Source organism: Hippoglossus stenolepis, chromosome 14 (assembly GCF_022539355.2).
Source record: "Hippoglossus stenolepis isolate QCI-W04-F060 chromosome 14, HSTE1.2, whole genome shotgun sequence".
NCBI lineage: Eukaryota > Metazoa > Chordata > Actinopteri > Pleuronectiformes > Pleuronectidae > Hippoglossus > Hippoglossus stenolepis.
In genome coordinates this window covers 10,087,980-10,108,728 of record NC_061496.1, presented here as the reverse complement: position 1 = coordinate 10,108,728, position 20,749 = coordinate 10,087,980, and the positions used below count along the sequence as shown (strand labels likewise).

Below are 20,749 nucleotides of genomic sequence, written 5' to 3'. Positions count from 1 at the left end.
GCTGGCGTGTATCTCTGTGTGACATCATATTTATGCATGTGTGCCGAGGTATGTAAATACATGTGTTTGGGTTTTCTACTTGCATGTTTGTTATGTGCATGTGATCATGCATACATGTGCAAAATGCTTCCTCTTAGTATTGTCTCTGCGTATTCGTGTTGTGTGTGTGTGTGTGTGTGTGTGTGTGTGTGTCTGCACAGAGCCATAAGAGCAGTCTGCCAATTATGTATATTGAGTTTCTCTTCTGCTCACTTTACCAAAGTGCTCTAATTTGGCAGACGCACATAAACAGATGATCTACTGAGAAGAGAGAGAGCTGAACAAGGTGAGGGGATGGACCGGAGATGACGATGGGGACAAAGACATATATTTGTATATGCATGTGTTTTTACATTAAATAGAAAATGTCATGCCATCATTTCTGTTGCTAAACTTTATGTCTGTGTCTTTATAAGCTGTGACTAGTTGGCTCTCTGTTCGCTGGGCACACAGTGAATTGTTATCCAACTTTACAGGTCCTATAGTTTCCACTTTTCCAGTGTTTTATTTTACGTTTTTTTTACATAAGACAAAATATGACAATATATTTGTGGTTTTAAGTATCAGGAAATCTCAGTATAGTTTTACAGCTCCTCTCTTGGGTTCCTCTCTCGAGCTCTTGCAAGAACTTTGCGTTTTGAGCTCTTTAAGGCTCTGATCTGAGTGTTTTCTCAGTGATGCACAGCCCGGCCAATCACGGTTAATGGATGTTATCCTACTATTGTTGCTTGGTAGTGACGGCAAATTGTTGTGGTCAGTGAAAGCAGGAATGGGCCGGTCAAAATCTGATTAAAATGCTCAGATGTTTCAGAAGCAAATAAGCTTTAACCACTGATCACTGGTTCTTGGGAAGGATGTAGATTTATATGTTGGTTTCCTGACACCAAACAATTGTTCTGCGTTACCTCAACAGTTTTCTGTCTTGTAATCAGAATCTGTGGTGGAAGAATTGAGTTTCTTTACAATCGCTTTAGCCAAGAATGGAAATACACACAGACCCATACAATGACAATACATAGAAGTACAAAATATAGGGAATGGTTTAAATAAAAAGTTTGTTAAAAAATATGTCCATTATACTACGAATATATAGATGATAGCTTGGATGTCAGGTTGAGGTGGGACGAGCTGGGGACACAAACTGTGTAGTCATGACATCACAAAGTCACACAAGTCCTGAAGGCTGCTTTTAGGGCAGTTTTTGAATATGTGCATTTCTCCATGAAGTCAGTGCTTTGATTATTTCACATTTATAGAGATGATTTATAACCACACAAGATATAAAAATCTCACTTTCTACATCTCCAGATCTCACTATGCGACCTTTGCAATAAATTCAAATATTTTATGCATGCTTACATGCTTTAGCCCTATCCACATTATAATTCTCTGTATCTCCTTCCTGGTGTGTGTGTGTGTGTGTGTGTGTGTGTGTGTGTGTGTGTGTGTGTGTGTGTGTGTGTGTGTGTGTGTGTGTGTGTGTGTGTGTGTGTGTGTGTGTGTGTGTGTGTGTGTGTGTGTGTGTGTGTGTGCGAAATCATCTCACCTTGTGCAAGGAGAAAGTGCGGACACAGAAAGTGGCCAGTTCTATCGTGTCCAGCAGGGTGACTTGGGTCATACCATAGGTTTCTGTGCCACGACTGGGCCAGTACTGGTCACACTTTATCTGCAGGAGAGGGAGAAGAGAAAGAAAGACGCACAGAGGTATTAGCTGCAGTACGTCACATTCTGATAAATGGTGTCTCCTCTAATAAACACAATCACACACATAAGAGGAGGAGAAAACAAAATTCAAACCCCACGCTCCCTCTCACACGAATACATGCGCTCGTGTGGCGCTCATAAAGCGAAACCTCCTGTGGATTCAAACACCAGGCGGTGTTGACAGAAACACCAGGGTAGCATCTCGCTGTTTCACATCTGAGAAACAACACAGTGCACACGGAACAGATGTGACCAGGATGTAGCAGCACCTCCACTGTTCAAGCTTAACTTCCTCAACCTCACACACACAGATCCTGCCTGCAGCCTTCCACCTTAATCAAACATGTGTACAGGTCAGCCTGCAGGGCTGCGTTAGAACTTTAAGGCACATGCTCACTTGACTGTTCATTCTTAATTCAGTGTCCATCCTAATAAAAGCTCAATATAGTCTCCCCGCGGATTCATTTTCCTAAAAAGTGTCAAGTAAGAGTTGTCAGCCGCTGAAAATAAAGCACCAGCTCCTCCAAGCCCACTGCTTAATAAAGATCAACTCAATATGGGGTGTGACGTGCCGGCGGACATCTGACGAGATGTGACAGCTACTGAGGGAGACGCGCCGCTCTCCTGCTTTCTCTCCCATTTCCTGCTCGAGCTGACACTCAAGTTCTACCGCCCGCTAATCCTGATCACGTTTGACAGCAGGGGAACGCGCATGTCGGGATGGGGAATAGGTAAACAACTGGAACGGGATGGACAGAGGGGGAATGAGTGGAGACACCTGGAGGGAACGTGCCTGATGTTGACACAGGTCTGAGTTGACATTCACATCGGGGCTGGTTTTTTTGACATATAAGTCCAACCCTTCACATCCCTACAGATATATCCTCAGGATGCATTCACACCATTTTATGATAAGCCTTTTTTTGGTGTCGGAGAAAATAGCGTACCCTTGATAAACAGGTACGACAGGTGCAGGTTTACATAATGAGAAGCTGTTAGAGGCAAATGGGACTGATATCCAACTGTCAAACACTTAAGCGATTTTCCTTAACAGAGCCAGTGTGCTTTCTACTGATCCACCATTATCACAGTGAGAGCTGCCATTATTTCTACTACATTTGCTGTTTTTAATCTGATAGTTTCTGGGTTTAAAGTGCTGCTGTTGACTTCCTCCTCCGAAAACCTTGATATCACTGGCAGAACTGATAAAAGTTGGCAACGCGAGAAATTGGTCATTTCCAAAAGATAGACATCCAGCAAAGTTGAGGCTGACTCCGAAAACGAAAGGACAAACAAAAGTGGACGAGCGTGATCAGACCTTAACAATGCTCCATGTTGAAATGCAATGTGCTCCCTGGGCAGGTTTTCCTTCCACGCCCCATCAACAGACGGTGTGTAGGACGCAGAGAGTCGCTGTGGTCACAGGTGCTGCGAGGACTCTGTGCCTCTCCGCTGCTTAAATTTTAATTTTATCTTCTTGCTTGCTCCGTGTCGTTAAGCTCTCAGCACTGTGGAGAACATGCAACAGATTGCAGTCTCCGCTTCAAATAAGACGAGAAAGCAAAGCCAAGTCTATAAAGATTGTCCCAGTGGACGCGGAGTCTAACTTATCAGATGTGCACAGGTACACCGTCTTTGAATTAACTCTGTTTTATCACCCTGCTCTGCTGTTTCCACCAACCCCATTCAAATTTCCACTCTACCAGTGACATTCAGGTGTGCAACTGGGAAATCAGTGTAACACTGTGCTATTTTCAGCCTCTGCTTCCTGGACTTGGGTCTCACGAAGCAGTGATTTGATTTGGAGGTTAAGTTAAAAAACACAAAATTTAAAGTGGTTTGTCAGGTCACTGGAGGGAAGCTCAAAAAAGAAACAGAGCCGCGGCGTTTCCCACAGAAATTGGTGGAGCAGACTTACCCGTGACTTCTCCTCCAGCCTGGTCATCATGACCACGGTGGCCGCTCTCTGCTCCCACACCATCCTCCAGAAGTCCCCAAACGTCTCGGGTAAAGGACCCTGGGTGGCGATGTAGGCGTTCTGCTTCCTGTAGCCATCGATGTAGTTGGCGTTAATGTAGTCGCTACCTGTGATGCCTGGATACAAAGGAAACAGAGAAGAAGGTGAAACATGGTACGTTTTCATTCGATCCTGTCGGAATTCACCATTTTTTCATCACTTCACTTCACTCGTTATTTGCCCCCTTCAGTTTGACGCCATCTGCCTCAGTAATTCCCTGTTTTTACACTCTGACCCCATTTCCCAATCAACAAAGGTGTGAAGATTCAAGACTGGAAAAAGGAAAAACAAGCAAATTGCTTATGCAATGACTCCTCACACCTCGGACTGTTGAAACAAGTGGAAACTGGCCGAGATCAGATAAGATTTAGGAACTGTCCAGAGACAAATGGGACTGTCTTAGATCATGTCAGATTCTGGGACTTGAAATATTACAGGTATTACTCCTTCCCAGTATTTGTTGGATCTTGTTTTGAGTGGAAAAGCAAGATATAACGCAAGATTAAACTTTCTCATGCTGCGCCACTGCAGAGCTGAAAGAAAACCTGTGGTTGTTCCATTTCAATCCATTCAAATTAGCTCACCATCACCACCTCCTTTACTGCTCTTTTATTGTTCTCTTGTTTGTCCCTCTGTGGTTGTGCCTTGCTTTCTGTAGATATGATGATTTAGCCTCCGTCTGATTTACCACCACCGACGCTGGAGTGTGATTGAAGATGGAGGATAGTGAGGACGCAGTATATCAGCCGCCCGTGGCCCCACAGCCAGGAGGTGGATCCAGCTTCCATCCCTCTCAGCCCGCTACCGTGCTCCGTTACACACCGGTACCACTAAATCTAGCCGTAAGGAAGCCCGTCTGCGTCGCTGCATGGATGGATGTGCACTGGCAATGTTTAAATGCCACGGACGGTGTATCCAGCACCACTGACAGCAACTATCGCGGTGTCCCGTAGCATCATTTAAAATGTCTGCAACAGTAAATGGCCACTTTAAAGCTAAAATGTGTAATTAACTACAAGGCTGCATAATACTAATACTAACTCAGGATGAAGAAGAGGTGCCCTAACACGTAGAGGACACAGACGAAGATGTCAAATTGGAAAGAACGGGATTCGAGAGCTTTTGGCGATAAGAACTGACGCTGGTGTCGATGTCCTGCAAACAAAACACTGTGATTTTCGCAGAGGAATTCATACGTGATGTTCTGCCTCCTGCACGCTCTACCCAGACGCCACCTCTCGCCTGAATGTTCCGGACACTTTCATGTTGTTGTGAAGGAGTTCATGTCTAAAAACGGCTCAAAAACAAGTTTCGAGTTTCATCACGTGAGGCTCAGAACTGTCATCAAACTGATCCGAGGGTGTCGTGGTGTGAATTGTTCTTCTTCCAAAAAGTCACGGTGTCTTCCAGTTTTCTGCAAAGCCACTACACCCTCAGTAATTCAGTTGTTCTAGGGAAAAAGGTTTAGGCCAAAAGATAATCTTGCCATTAGAGTATGTGTCTAAGTGACGCGACAGAACATCAGCCGTCTTCATTTAACCAACTTCTACAATCCTGTCCGTGGAGGAGAGACTCCAGTGTGGCAGCATCTGTGTTGGAGAGTCACGTCTCTTTGACTGACGTCTCCTCACTCAAGCGAAACAATGAACCACTTGACTGGGCTAATCTAAGAGAGGAGACGCAGTGAGGACAACAAGCAGGGGGGAGAGGAGGGATACGAGGAGGACGAGTGAAAGGTAGAGAGCAAGAGTGATGGAGGACAGAGTTCAAAGAAGAAAAGAGAGGAAAGATAAAGGAATGGAAAGGAAGAAAGGAACTAAAGAAGTCAAAAGAAAGGCAAATGTCATTAAAACGGAAACCACGTCGCACAATCTGACTGTGGTGCCTTGGCCTTAGTCATAGCTAAGTGAACAGAGAATGGCGGCGTGCATGAATTGTTCTACTGCTTCAACTAATGGCAAAATCACTGCAGTGTAAAATAGAAATTTCAGACTTGATTAATTTATGTATTTATGGACGAGGCATTTTTTTCCCTGGGATAATTTTGTTCTGCATGTTGTCGTAGCCTCAAATTGGCCCGACTATTGTGAGATTTTGAAATCTAGTTGGAGCGTTTAGTTCGCTCACACAAAAGCAAAGTACCGAGGAGTTTGGCACAAGTGCGAGGAGTCGGGGAGCTCTTGTGGTGATGCGACGCCAGAACAATGTCAGCGGTGAAGGGTGACTACCTCTGACAATGTCCCTTGAGATTTAGCAGTCAGAGGGAGAGTTTCTCTGGCTCTGAGACGCTCAGTACTGTGTCTATGGGCAGTTAGAGGGAAGTCAGGAGAGGAGGACTGATCTGATGAGACAAGTGGGACAGTGAAAACACTGGTTCAATTTCTGGGACACTCTTAGAGTGTGAGATGAGCCCAAACAAGTCCTCGCCTCACTCCTAGAAATAATCTGATTCCATAAAGTGCTTAGCTGCTGTGGACCGAGTTGAGCTGAGACAAGTCCTTCGTTTAGCCTCCAACAAAACCCAGTTTTGTTCTATAAATTTGCCGTTTCCTGGGAATTGAAACGAGCTGAACTGAACTTCAAACGCTATAAATTATTTCGACTTTATTCTCTTTGGCCTCATGCTACTGTGTGGAGTCCAGACAATTGTGCAATCCAGACTGGTAGTAGAGCACTTTCTTTTCATTTTAGATAATCTAGTACAGACCAGTCCGTACAGCTTAGATTCTACTCCATTCTAGCGTCTTCTGTTCTGCACTGCTATGTATTATCCTAGTTTGATCTCCACAGTCTCAGCCCATCTGGTCTTGTGTCTGTTTAGTACAAACTCCTCATTACTTAAATCATCTCTGCAATTACGAGAATTTCCCAAATGTTCCACACAAAAAAAAGGCAGAGCTCCACTGGAAGGTGGTGGTGACGGTGCAGGGCGTGAGGTTTTTGTGTGAGCCTTACTGTCAATGGGAGCCAGGATGACCCGGGAGTGGTCGTAGGCGATGACGTTGGCGTAGCGGTTCTTGGGCTTGTTCACCTCCAGGTTGGAGTGCTCCCAGGTGAACTGCTGGCCTGGATCGATGGACTGATGGGGAGAGACAAACAGAACATGCACACACACACACAGAAGAAATCAGAGGAGCTGCAACAACAATACAAAGTGAATGTTATCATAGGAATAAGAGGAGAGAGAGAGAGAGATTGAGAGGGTGATTTCCCCCAAAGGGAGAAAATACATGTTATGGTGAAACCTGCTTCTCACTGCAGCAGCAGCAGCAGCAGCAGCAGCAGCAGCAGCAGCAGCAGCAGCAGCAGCAGCACACAACTACTTAATCACGATCATTAATGTGGTCGGCTACATAATGACAAATAACAATATTGATGAAGGCGTCGGCAGGGGTGTGGAGCGAGTCCTGACGCCCGCGTGAAAGACAAATTCAGCCGCCTCTTTATAATACAAGAAATCCAGATAAGTATTCTGTTCCCGTGTCTGGATAATTAAATATTCCATTACGAGTCCATGTTTGCTTATAAGCGCCACTCGTTCTGTTGGCGTGGCGACGAAGGCTTGACGGATATCTGCAGGCTTCAGCGTGCAGGGCGGGGCTTTAAAGGGACACTGAAGTCCAACTGGAAATGTGATCTCGCGCGTACGGTCTTTATTGCTTCTCTCATTTTCATCCTCTCTCCCTCTTGTTTCTCTATCCCTCTCTCTTTGCCCACACTTATCTGCATCTCTCCATCTTCAAAGTATTCTAGGTCTATGTAAACACATCTATTGTCTCTCCATCTCCTCTCCGCTGTTTACAGTCGCTCTCTATGCAGCAGACACCCAGCTACTCCCCGTTTTCTTTCTAGAATACCTTGAGCTGAGTGTGCATGTGTGTGTGTGCACGTGTGTGTGCATGTGTGTGTGTGCACATAAAGATTGGGGTCACTTCCCACAAATATCCCCCAAATTCAAAAAAGGGAAACCACATCAAATAAATAAAAACCATCATGAATTTCCCTCTTCTCCTCTTCTCCTCTTCCTCATGATGACATGTTTGAAGACGAATGTCAGCTCCTGTCAAGAGGACGAGATTTCAGGACATGGCGGCGAACCGGCTGCCAGTAGAAAGGGAACTGACTCTGGCTGCAGCATCTTCAGGTAAAACTCTGAAAACCCGGGCCGCCTTTTTTTCATTACCGCTTGTACGTCAGATTATCTCCTCTTCATCTCCGCTCTCCAGCTGTGATGCTCTGCGCTCTCTCCCCTCACTGAATCCTCATCATTAACCGAGCCTCCCCACCTCGTCTCTCTCCTACCGCTCCCCTCTTCCTCCCATTTCTTCCTCCTCCCTCACATCCCGCCTGGCTGAAAACCAATCAGTCAAAGCCCCGTAGAGCTGCGCTTGGCAAGCCGGGGTCCCCGGACGAGCAGCCATTCATCAAGAAAATAACAAAATTAAAATTACACTTCTCTATTTAATTTGGTCATTTATTTTTCCTGTGGGGTGGTTTTGCGAAGGGGCAGGGGGACAGGAAGGGAGCGAGGAAGAAAGAGCGGGAGAAGAGACGAGCGGGCGGTTTAATGCTCTCTCCCTCTCTCTCTCTCTCTCTCGAAGCCAAGTAATTAGAAGTTGTAGTTGCAGCAAAGCATCAACTTTGGCGTTGTGTCTCTCGTCTCTCTTCCTCCCCGAATGGAACAAGCTTGTCCATTTGGTACACAGCCCGGATGTGGATTTATGAATAATAGATACCCAAGAAATACTGGATTGCTATGAGGAGTCATTATCCACCAACATCCACCGACCAGCAGGCATGATGGCTGCAATCTTTGCTGGTGTAGCCGCTTCCCACCTTAGCCTGGCGCGCAGCGAGGCGACAGGCACGGTGATTTAGGGATGGCGAGGAAAGGATATTGCTTGTATGCAAACGAGAGCTGATTCAGCGCTCCTGATTTCTAATCAACTCTGGTGTCATTTATAACCGCTGCGGTCTCAGAGCCCAGACAGCTCAGTTACTCCTTCCACACACACACACACACACACACACACACACACACACACACACACACACACACACACACACACACACACACACACACACACACACACACACACACACACACACACACACACACACACACACACACACACACACACACTATGCTGAAGCCGGTCTGCTGGTGAGCTTTTACCCAAAATCACATTAGTGGAGTTCTGCTTAAAACAGCGGACTATATATCTGTTGTAAAAGAAAGATCAATGTTGTGTTAACGACTTTTAAAGCATTTATTTATCCCCCAACTGAGTCATTTAGTACATTTTTGTGAATAAATCTTTGAGATAGCCTTCGACCTGTAATTTCTAGCCTTTACATTTTAAATATATTAAATTTTCTCAGTTTTTTGCATAGTGTTGCTATATGGCAACAAATACTTACTTTACTAGAAGGCAGTAATAAAAAATCCCTGTTTTACTGTTCAGTTTTGAAAAGAAGGTCTTTTACTTTGATAGAACAATCACCAGAAAAAATTTAAATAGGGCCTGGGGTAAGTTAAATGTTAATGTTCAGCATCAAAACCAGTTTAAATGTGATAAGGTTTTTTGTAAAATGAGATTTGGCAACTGTATGCGAATTGATCTGTGTGCATCCAACCTACTGGACTGTTGCTGACTTACAAAGCACAAGGCTACTCTGAGGCTATATTTTCTAATTTTGATCATATTAATAAGGCGAAAAATATATTTTTTACATTCGATTTTCATTTTATTTATAACATTTTGTGACTGTGACATTATCCAGATTGTGATTTACTCGACTATCAATCATATTTTTAACAGAGGAAATTCCTATGTATGTATATACTGTATAAGGTCAGCATTTTGTGCTGGTTTTGACTGTATATTGACTGTATATATTAACATTTGCTGCTGTCATCTTTAAAACATGGAATATTTACAACTGTGCATTGATTTTCCATCATTGAAGCTACCCTCAGTAATACATATTTTTTTTGCATGTTTAAGTAATTATTATGCAAAAGATAGTTAAAAGTGTTTGTATTTCCCTCTGTTGAATGCAGTTACCCACATTTTGCAAGAGACACATTTCAGGATGCGTTACTGAGTAATTCTTCCAGTGAGCCAAGAATTTGAGGAAATTGCATTTGGGAGTTCAGGAGAAAAATCTCTCACTGTAGAAACTGACAGCTGACTTTCTTTGCCGTGCTGAGGCAAGAAATATATCAGCGGATCAAAGAGGCTGAGTGCAACTGATATGTCCTTCATTTCATTCAACATTGTCAAAAATGCAGGGAGAAGAAGTTAAATAGGAGAAACCGACATTTCCCCCAGAGAAGAGAAGGGCCTCTCTTGTGTTTCTTACAATGAAAACACAAATCAGACATGAGTCAATACGCCGAGAAAACTTTGAAGGATTTTAACCTTTGGCCCACTCACCTCATATTCCTGCGAGAGCTTGAGGTTGTCGTTGGCTTTGAGCAGCTCCGTGTGTTCCGCCAGCTCTGAGATGGGGATGGGAGGATGATTCATCATACCTGTTTGCCAAAAAAATGGAGAGAACATTTCCGAGGAAGGAAAATTCATTAGTGGTGCAGACAGGACACAAGTTCACAACTTAAAATATCACACTGCACACCAATTACTTGCTCACATAACAATGGAAGTTGGGTTTTAGTGGTGAGGAAGCTTGTGCCGAACATGGTGAATATTACACACAGCAGAATGTATTGACTGGTGATGTTAAAGGCACTTGATTGGACCAGGCCAGAGCTCAAAAGGTTTGCCAAGCATGGCCGACAAAGAAGCCAGCAAACACCCACAGACCCAAACGTATGAAGTCCGACCGTTATCATGATCCTGACAGATTGAGTTAACCAATGAGCCTGAAAAGTGCTGAATGTTGCCAGTGAAGAAAAAAACCTGATCACGACTCCTACATCCAGAGGCATGAATCGTTTTAATAGCCTGGGAAAAGAGTTCAAAATGACATAGGATAAAAAAAAAAGTAAGGTTTTGATGGTGAAATCACAAGACAAGAAACAGGACAGGCCTTTTTTTAACTCTCTGGATCAATGGACTCCTTGTGTTGACAAAAAAATCCCTTGTTCTCCTCACTGAAGATAATCAAAAGCAACATTTCCTTTTAGCACAGCGGCTATGAACAGAAAAGAGGAAAACTCAAGATCACTAGGAAAAGAAAACTGTTTTGCAATGGAATTGAGTCTTTAAGGATGATGTTGCTTTAAACTGAGGTATTTCTTGTTGTCTATCAATGAACTCAATATATTCTTATTCTAATTATCTAAACTTTGTTACTTTGAGCATCAATCCTACCAATTAAAAAGTGAGATGAGAGGAAAGCTACCATCTTAGAATGTGGACCGACCAAAGATAGGCCACAGGCTTGTTTCTGCATCTTCAGTCTATGATGCTGTCATTGTGCTGCAGTAGTTAGCAGAGCGGCTAAATTTGCCTCAACAAAAAGACGCTTCTACTCGACCAGAGCCCTGACCTGGGCGACCATGTGAGGGGGGGTGGGAGAGGGGATAGGGAGGTTTAGGAGTGTGAGTGATGCTGAGTGACAAAGTGAGCTGCTCCATTCCAGCCAGCAGGTGCAAAGCACGCAAGCTGCTATTTCTATCCTTTCCCGGTTCCCTCGCGGTCTAAGACAAACACCTCTTACCTTCCAAAATAAAAAATTTAAAAAATGAAGTTGCACGTCCAATATGTTCTGCTCCCAAATCCTTCTGCCTTTTATTCAAAGGAATTCTCATAAAGAACTATCTTTTCTGCCGGGTGAGAAAAATTGTGAGATTTCTTTTCCCTTTTTTTTTTTTTTACAAGCTCCAATATCCACTCAATACTGCGTTGCCGCTGTTACAATATTATCAGCACTGCTGTGCACTTCAGTCGCTAATCCATTTAGGAGCATAATGCTGAGGCCATGTAATGGAATATGGAGCAGCCATAGATTGTGGCTCTGTCCCCGCATGGGGCCGGGAAATACTTAATGCTCTCATAGTAAGGAGCCTGTTTCCCCCCCCGAGTGACAAGGTCAAACGTCAACCCAAAACACTGAAACCTCCTCACAAAATAAAGTTACTCAGACTTAATTGGCTGCGCAAATCGACATAATCCCATTAAGCGTCCTCAGTATTCCTCTTTTGATAAAGCTTAATACCCTCCCCACCATGTCACTGGGTCACTGATGTTGTGGTTGCTTTTGTTAACTTAAGAGGGGGGGGAGCCCAACTCTCTGTGCTGACAGTCTTCATTAGTGATGGTAATTTATTTTACACTGAGGGAACAATGCGACGGCGTCAATTACATGAAGATATATGAGGCGAGTGGAGACGACACTGGATGGCGTGACATTCTCCAGAAAATGAATGGACACACCACATTAGCAGACAACTTGACAAGAGTTGTGCAACAAACACCCATGAACCTTCTTAACGGATCATTTGAACGATGTTTACTGAATTAACACTGTTCTACTTTTTTTAGATGATTTTCTTTTCAATTCAACCTCCTGATGAACCCAAACAAAAGCTTTCAAAGTAAAGAACAGAACTCCAATTATATTAATGTGTGTTTTATTCGTACTTAAGTTTCTCAGCGAGTTAACAACGCGTGCAGATGGTGGTGGCACCACTTAAGGAGAAGGAGTTATTAATCTCTTCCAGAATGGAAAATTCATCAAGACGAGCGACGAGAAGAAAATAGGAAACGTTGCAAACTTAATTTGGTAGCTCATTTTCCTTGCCTTAAATTGAAAGAGAAGGTATCAGAAGCTATGAGCAAAAATAAGTCACTGTGTATGCAAATGAGGGGCCCCTCACTTTCTCCTTGTGAGAACAAGAGCGGGCTGTTTGAAGGGAGATCAAAGTGTGTGTGAGTGTGTGAGTGTTTGTGTGTTTGTCTATGTGTATTTATGAGCGTGTGTGAAATACAGATGAACTCAAACTCTATCGGTTCCTCTCAGTTTGTGTTTACTGCCCAAAGTCTGCATGTTTAAGTATCTGTTACGGTTGCAGAGATATATGAGGTCAGAGTGTTTACATATACATGCAAAAAATCCCATGATGCACTGCCAGTGGGACAGGTTGAAGGCTACACAAACCAGCGTTTGGCAGAATGTTTTTGTAAACTTGTATGGAAACGATTTGAATACTTAAAACTGTACAAAATATATATATATATGTAATTTGAACTCTGTCGCACGTTGGCCTTTGCCTGCCTAACAAATTGCAAAAAGCTTTTAAGAAGCTCTAGACTAAACTTATCTGTTTGTGCATCTATTTCTCTCCCTGTGTACTTTTCATTTGTTGTGTTTCTCAAAACAAACGAGAGGATCAGCCCTGATTTGTTCTCGTATTCATTTCGCCGCTGCACGTCGCCGTGTTTATCCGTGAAAAGATTCCCTTTCAATACCGGGCGTTGCCTCGACCAGTAGTCTGGCAAAGTCACTCAAGGACAAATTATTGCTAGAAAGAAATAACTGCATCTTTTTCCTTTCTACACAACCCCCTCCTCTCACCCAGAGATTTTTCCTATCCGCGCACAGACTCTGTAATTTTTTTCCACCACAATCGACAGCCTGATCAATAAACACAGAAAAACAGACTAGCCTATAATTACACATTTCCAATCTCCCGATGCGCAGTCGATGTGCCTGAGAAATGATTCTTTCGGATACGTCAAACAAGCGTCTCTTCAAAAAGCCTATTTATGATGTTTCATATTTCCATATAAAAGGGAAGAAGTCTGTCTGTCTGAGGATAAGCAAAGAATATGAAGAAGGGGGAGGAAATATGGGGGAGGAGGAAACCCAGAAAGTTTGCTTTCTCTCTCGGATGATCCTTTTTGCAGCGAGAGGGGAGAGGGGAGGGGGTAGGGGGTAGGGGGGTAATCAAATGTCGAGCCATTGTTTGCCACAGCTCTAATTAATGCTGCTCGTTATCTCGGAGCACAGGAAAGACCCCGTTAGATCAGAATGAAATGGAGCAGTGGTGGTGAAAGAGGAGGAGAACGGAGTAAGAGGGAGAACAACAACAAGGAGGTGAGGATGGGGAGGGGAGAGGAATAACACAGACATGTTCCCCTGTAAAGAAACGCCTCTCAACCGTCTCTACATCAGCAGACGGGATCACACAGGTTATTTATGCGTGGGGGGATTAATGCGTAGCCAACAGCCCAAGTGAGAATCGTGACTGACATCCAATTAACAAATTTATAAAAGAAATAGAAACCCACATTAAATTAATTAGAGCAGAAATTTTTGCTGCATCATGTGAAAAAAATACAAACAAATGCAAATTATGTATTTGAAAATGGAGGCAAGCTGTGCTCGGAAAAACATAAAGAAAGCTGGTATGCAAACGCTTAAAGCATGGAGACTAACTTTCATAGTCAATATCTGCTTCACTCTGAGGACTGCTCAGACCAGAATCTGTAAAGAACAGCAAACATAAAGGCAAATGGTTTCAAAAGGCTGCAACAGAGAAGCCTCCGTATATAAAAAATGAAAACAAAAATGTGGAAAATCATAAAAGACCATGAAACTAGAATGGCACTGAATAGAGCGCACACGTCCATTGAAGGCCAAACAATCCTGCACACGTCTGTCTCGCTCTTACAATGGAAAAATAACAGGAAAAAGGAAGGGGTCTGATAATGCAATAACACAATAAATGTCAGATTTTCTATACATTGTTTCCTGAAGAAAAATATCTTAAGATATAAAATGGACAGGAATGAAAAGATAAATCCTAAATCCTTTCGATTATTCCGGACCTGCACCCACAAAGTCATGGGTTTGACCCGTGTTAAATCCCTCCACCAAGTTTGGGGCAAATCAGTTCTCGCTTTTTTGCGTATTCTGCTGAAAAGTAAACAAACAGACAAACAGATATGAGTGAAATCATGACAGAGGTTACAAAACAAATGATAAACTATATCATGTCATCGTGAATGAACTCAGGACCTTCTCAGGGGGGCCTGAATTAAAGATTTGAGGCGCACCGACATGCAACCGAATCCCAGTCGCTGTCACCATCTTCCTCAGAGCAAACTGGTTAGCCACGGGTGTCAGTGGCCCCCCCCCCCACTGCTACTGCTGGGTAACCCCTTCATATCACAGCCCATAGAGACCAGGATAATAAATGGATTTGCTATCTCGGAGCTTTCATAAACAGAAGTTAGAAGGGTCCTTTCACAGGAATTAAAAAAAAAAGAAGGGAGATGGAGAATGGCAAAACCAGCTTAAGTTTCCCGGTGAAAACCAACTGTGAACGATTCCTTTGTCTGCGGCTCGGGGGGGTTGAGGCATTGCAAGTGAAAGGTGTGGAAAAGTGTCCGCATTCTTGGCTGACAGCTGTGGAGACGGGGCTGATGGGAGTCAGAGGTCTGAGGAGTGCGGCGATGGTTCAAAGTCTTATCTGCTCCAGAGGAGAAGTCCTCTGAGGCCTCGGCCAGCCGATGAGATGTCCGGGTAGACTCAGGTCTCCTTAGCTGTTCATGCGGAAAGGAGCCATCTGTGACAGCGTTAACTGGACATGTGGCTCAGAGACGCACTTTGATGGGAAGCTGGCAAGTCGCCCATCAAGCGAAGGGAAAAAAAAATAGAGTCTGGGCCGAAAAAATTATCAACAGGGGTCGCTCAGGGAAGAGAAAGGATCACATCCCCCAAAGATGATCTTCAAAAAAACGGATCATCTGGACCAGAATTAGACGTGAGAAATAGAAGGAAAAGGAAATACGACTTTTTTTGTGTGAAATAAACTTTCCACAAAAATCTGGTCCCAAAAAAAAAGTCAAATGCTTCCTCTGCAACAAAGCACAGAGGCAGGAAGGTCATCAGTCTCAGGGGAGGCCAAACTAAACTGGATTCATATTTTTGAGGGTATTATTTTTTTGAAGTTGCTGAACTGAGTTACGGTGGGTTTACCTCCACTGACGTTTTCGCAAATGAGTGAGGAAAGATGAAGACATCGAACCTCCCCCCTCACCCTAATTGATTTGCGACAATGACTAATTAGAGCTAGCAGGGGGTGCTCTGATCCACTGTCTCCAAATGTCATTCATCCCAGCAGGTGGGATGTACAGGCGTGTCTGATTATGTTTATGCGTAAGCGTGTGCTGTGGGTTCCGATAGACATGTTTCTGAGGAGGAGGAGGAGGAGGAGGGCGAGGGCTAGAGCTGCTGCTGCTGCAGTCGTCGCTCTAATCTGGGGGAAAAAACAAGCAGGCTGCTGCTGATGCGATTGGCTGCTGTCCGTGGATTTTTTGCGAGCGTGTGATGCTGCGAGAGAAAAAAAAAAATCATTTGATTTTCTTACATGCTTCGATGTGAGAGACGCTTCTTCTGACAGAACTGCGGGGGTGCGAAGTGCCATATAGTCGTATCGGAGGGAGGAGATAAAGAGAAACAGAGATGGAGACGGCGGGAATAAAATGCGATACATCAGAGGTGTGTTGAAGAGTAAACCCAGAGAAACTCAGTTCACCTGTCTCAATAATGACGATGTAGAAGATAGTATCGTGTAATGCTGGTAATCCTCCTGATAACTGAGATACTGGGAAGCGTGGAAGAAAATGAGAAACAGTGAGGAAAGGGTACAAAAGGGATGCACGCTGAAAAAAAGAGAGGAAAGAGAGTCCCTGTAGCAAAGTGGTGGAGGGGGTAGATAGACAGTAGATATCCACTGAGTCGTGCTGCTTCATTACTTTGGCCCCATTTGCCAATTAAACCCCGGGCACCAATGAAGATAATGACAAAACGAACCACTCCGTGCCCCAAGGAGTTATGGGATGTCACTGCGAGGCTGACACATGACACACACACACACACTCCTTTTAACTGATCTGTCTGAAATTTGAACACACTCTACAACACATGGGCCGTGCTTCGCTTGTGGGGTTTCCAATCCAAAACATATCATTTGTTTTTGTTCTCCAGCACTAGGGGTCAGTGAGCACACATTGCCAATGTGCCATATGCTCCGCTGGATTGGAGAGGCCTTGGTGAAGTGCACTGGGAGCATGCTCGTTTGAACAATGGTCGCTATTAGCTGATGGGGATGTTCACAAATGCTCACCGGGCCACTTAATTGGGCTAAAATGTCCATTCAAATTAAATTCCCCGGGTGCAGAGATAAGGGAATCGCACAGTTCTGTGGAACAACGTCTGTCAAACGCCCGTCATGCTTGAAGAAAAGTCTCCAACATGCATCTGTGAATGTTGTGTAAAATGGAGCACGAGATTGTGACAAGAAGTTCCATTATTTAAGGGAGCGAGGGGGACGATTGGGGGCACGTAGGGAAGCGCTGGAAGTCAGAGAGACAAATAGCCGGAATGGCCATTATAACATTGTCATTACGGAGCCACTGATAGGGCTCTGAATACCAAGCAAGATAAAGATGAGGACAGCAAATTGAACTTCCACATTTCGGCGCACAAGTGGGTTGGTGCGTCTCCTTTTCATCCCGGTATCTCCCTTCGCGCATGCAAAAAAAGTCCTTCTTTTTTTTTCCCCACTCCAAGATACAGACTCAAGGCAGCATGCCTGAGCTCCCACAGAAGCTGGAGATAAATGCTCCATTTTGAAATCGGAGCTCTTTTGATGGAGCAGAGACTGGCTGTGGATGACAGATGGATGGCTGAAAGACAACTCGGCAAGGAGGCAGAAAGGTGGGAGGCAAAGAAGGGAAAAGAAAGAATGGTGCAAACAGGAGCGATGGAGACGGAGTGTTTATTCCTCCGCTGGAGAATTTAAACCGTTTCTGCAGTTTGCTTGGGCAGGTGAGAACAATGTCATTTAAACCGGGCAACAGGTCTTCTGTCAAATAAAACGCTGGAGGAGGGAATATCATCTGAAGCATCTGCAATAAAAGACGAGGCTCCTAATACGAGGTAACAGGGGGAAAATGTTGATTCTGTGAAAAGTATCCCACGATGCTCAGCTTGAGGTAACTATGGGGACAACAATCTCATTATCCTAACTCTCCTTCCTGGCGGAGGAAAGACATGCGCTACTTAAAAATTCATCTTTTTCTTTGCAAACCATGGCATGTAACTGAACCCAAATAATAATAAAAAAATTCAAATCAAATCAGGTTAAAGACGACTATCTGTAGATGCCACCGTAGCCCTAAATCACAGGAGGCTGGAAATCTGAAAGGCAGCTGCCTGATAATGGGTCTGAAAAGGAGGCAGGAGGAAGATGTCAGACAAGCTTTAGGTGGAGGAGCCTTAGAGAATGAGAGTGGGATCAAATGTGCTCTGTTGTTAACACCGGGCTTTAGCTCGGATGAACACCAGAAGGAAAGTAAGACAAAAGTGGAAGCAGGTAAAAAACCAAAGAGAACTTCAAAACAGGATTTGTTCCCAACATAAAAACACTGAATCCGTCGACAGGCTCCATTTTCTGACTATTTGTTACTGATGAAATTATCTGTTATTGATAAATCTCTAATTATTACATGAAGACATGACAAACATGTAATGGCTTGGAGGTAGTAATGAAGGCACATTATGTCAGGCAGACTTATATGGGAGCATTTCATGAACATAGTTTATGCTGCAAAACAAATTTACACTGCATGATGTGTGAATAGTCAATTTCTATATAAGCTCTGTGCATGTGTGTGCCAATGTTACAAACTGTTGTCAATACAAAAGTGTAAGTAGAAACACATAATTGCACATGTTGCATATCCTAGAAAAGTAATAGTTTTCAAAGTAAATGAATAATTCGGTGTCAAGAAGGAAGGATTTCAGCAGATGTGTCTTCACTTGACCAAATAATAACATTTTGGATTAGAGCTGCTGCTAATCAACTTGTTTTTTCTTTTGCCAAATTTAGAAATTGTTTTCCATTTCAGTAGCTTTCAATAAAGCAGTGATTTTGAGCTTCCAGCAAAACGGCTGAAATTGCATTAGGCCTGTTAAAGCCCCAGTTAAGCCTTGTGTGTGTTGTCTGTATATTTCACCAATAAAACCTTCTGAATAGCCTGATAGCTAATGAAATACACAGTTTTTAAAGAGGCCCTCTTCTATCCAACAATCAAAATTATGTAATTTAAATAAAATGTATTTTGTAACACAAACTTACGAGTGTTTTATTATTATAATTATAGCTTGTAAACAATTTCCTTGAAGCAAAGTAGAGTCTGTCCTACACACCTAGAGCTACATAAACAAACTTCCCTCTTCACGTCTGTCACACTATCAGTGAAAAGCCAAGATTGAATAATGGGGCCAAACCTACCGCATATACAGTTAATCAGCTACATATATACGGGTTAAATTTTATAATGAGTTGTTTGTGTTCCTCTGTGTATGTCCTGCATGTTGCTGCTGTACCTGGAGTTTGGAAATTGATGCGTCTCATCTCCACAGGGTCTGTAGGGTGGTGGGGGGTGATGTCTGCGTTGTTCAGCAGACACTTTGTGCGCGGCTCTGACTCTTTTCTCTTGCGACTGCAGAGAGAGACAAACGCAGAGTAGAAAGAGGGGGAAGACGCACACACACACACACACACACAAAACAACAGAATAATTATTTTTTGTGAGCACTCGGTCCGACAAAACAATCACCACTCTCACTTAAAACATTTCCTGAAGAAGTCCACAGCTGACAGGTAACTCAGTGGGTCGAGAACGCTCCAGTGAAACCGAGCATCGAGCATCGGAGAGCTGAGAACGTGCATCAAGTTCGCAAAACTCTCCTTCACCCCCTTGCTAATTAAAGGCATCGGGTTCGCTGTGGCAGGCTATTTTGTTTACCCCTGTAAAATGCAATAAAGTACGGCTATGCCTTACCTGTCAGGTTTGCTGTTTCCAGAGAAAGCAATAGGAGTCGAATAAATATAAAAAAAAGATGGTGAAAACACACAAGGAGAGAAGGAGAGGGGGGGAAGCAAGAAGAGAGATAAATCAATAGAGAGCAGTATACATTCACAGGGGTCGCTGCTGGGCTCGCAAAACGCGAGATAAGGCTCATCAGCATTTGGAGGGGATGAGTGTGTGCGTGCAATAAAAATGTGTATCAGTGTGGGAGAACAAGTGCATGTTCAATGAGATGTGCAGGTAAGCGCATTTGTGAGCCTGTATCAATGTGTGTGTCTGTGTGTGTGTGTGTGTGTGTGTGTCTGCGATTATGTGTGTGCACAAAAGCCAGATAGAGACGGGGATGGGGAATGTCAGGGCCAAGGGCAGACCCAGGAAACACTATTCACCAGGGCGAGATGGAGCGGGGGAGACGGGAGAGTGAGGTGGAGAGAAAGAGAAGAGAGAAAAAAGAGAGATCCAAGGAGAGATGTTACTCTCCCTAACCACCAAGGCGGAGGTAAGGCAAGGTCAGACAGTCTGGGATCATCTGACAGTAGCAAGCTGCACTGGTGTTGCTCACACCAGCCCTCCCACCCCGTCTAAGACAATGCAGGGATGTTCCCCCGACATGTGGGGAAACCTCTTACACCAGTGTTCAACTGGAACCTGCAGGTGCTGAGGCTAAAAACTACAACTCAGAAAGACAGGTGCCTCCTGTAAGGCTGATAAAACATAAAGGTTCAATGTCCACGACTAGAAATTATGGTAACACACCCCGACAATCTTTAAACTCATAATGGTGATAATCATAAGTAAGGTAACTTGGAATAAATCCCTTACGGAGTATTATTCCCTAAATTATTATATGTAGTTTTAAAACATATCCGTGAGCTGTCTTGATCAAACGTTTGCCGAGCTATTGAGCAGCATCTCAAAGAATCTCCTCCTCTCTTCTCTCTCCAACCCCCTCACTTTCCACGACCATCTTTTTTAACACAAGAAAACGCTCTTTCATAGTTACATGCAACAGGGTTGGTGGGTCTTTGAATATCATGCTGCTACGAATACAAAATAAGCTCATCTCTTGACATGCTCCCTTACATGCAATTATTTCAGTTAGTTACATTCCAAAACAATTGGTTCAACATCAAAT

General features: G+C 43.7%; 1 protein-coding gene across 17 annotated transcripts in view; it reads right to left on the bottom strand.

Annotated features, from left to right (window-relative positions):
• Window positions 1–20,749, bottom strand: part of ptprsa (protein tyrosine phosphatase receptor type Sa) — a 236,053-nt gene that overhangs the window by 20,814 nt on the left and 194,490 nt on the right. For 10 of the 17 annotated variants that reach the window (XM_035176120.2, XM_035176126.2, XM_035176124.2 and 7 more), the window contains 7 exons: window positions 19,588–19,599; window positions 19,130–19,245; window positions 14,168–14,215; window positions 10,201–10,298; window positions 6,716–6,839; window positions 3,662–3,837; window positions 1,586–1,705 (listed from right to left, as the gene is read on the bottom strand). In XM_035176120.2, the coding sequence (XP_035032011.1) occupies window positions 1,586–1,705; window positions 3,662–3,837; window positions 6,716–6,839; window positions 10,201–10,298; window positions 14,168–14,215; window positions 19,130–19,245; window positions 19,588–19,599 (694 nt within the window). The remainder of the gene's footprint in view (window positions 1–1,585; window positions 1,706–3,661; window positions 3,838–6,715; window positions 6,840–10,200; window positions 10,299–14,167; window positions 14,216–19,129; window positions 19,246–19,587; window positions 19,600–20,749) is intronic. The other 7 variants (XM_035176128.2, XM_035176137.2, XM_035176135.2 and 4 more) reach the window with 3 other exon arrangements.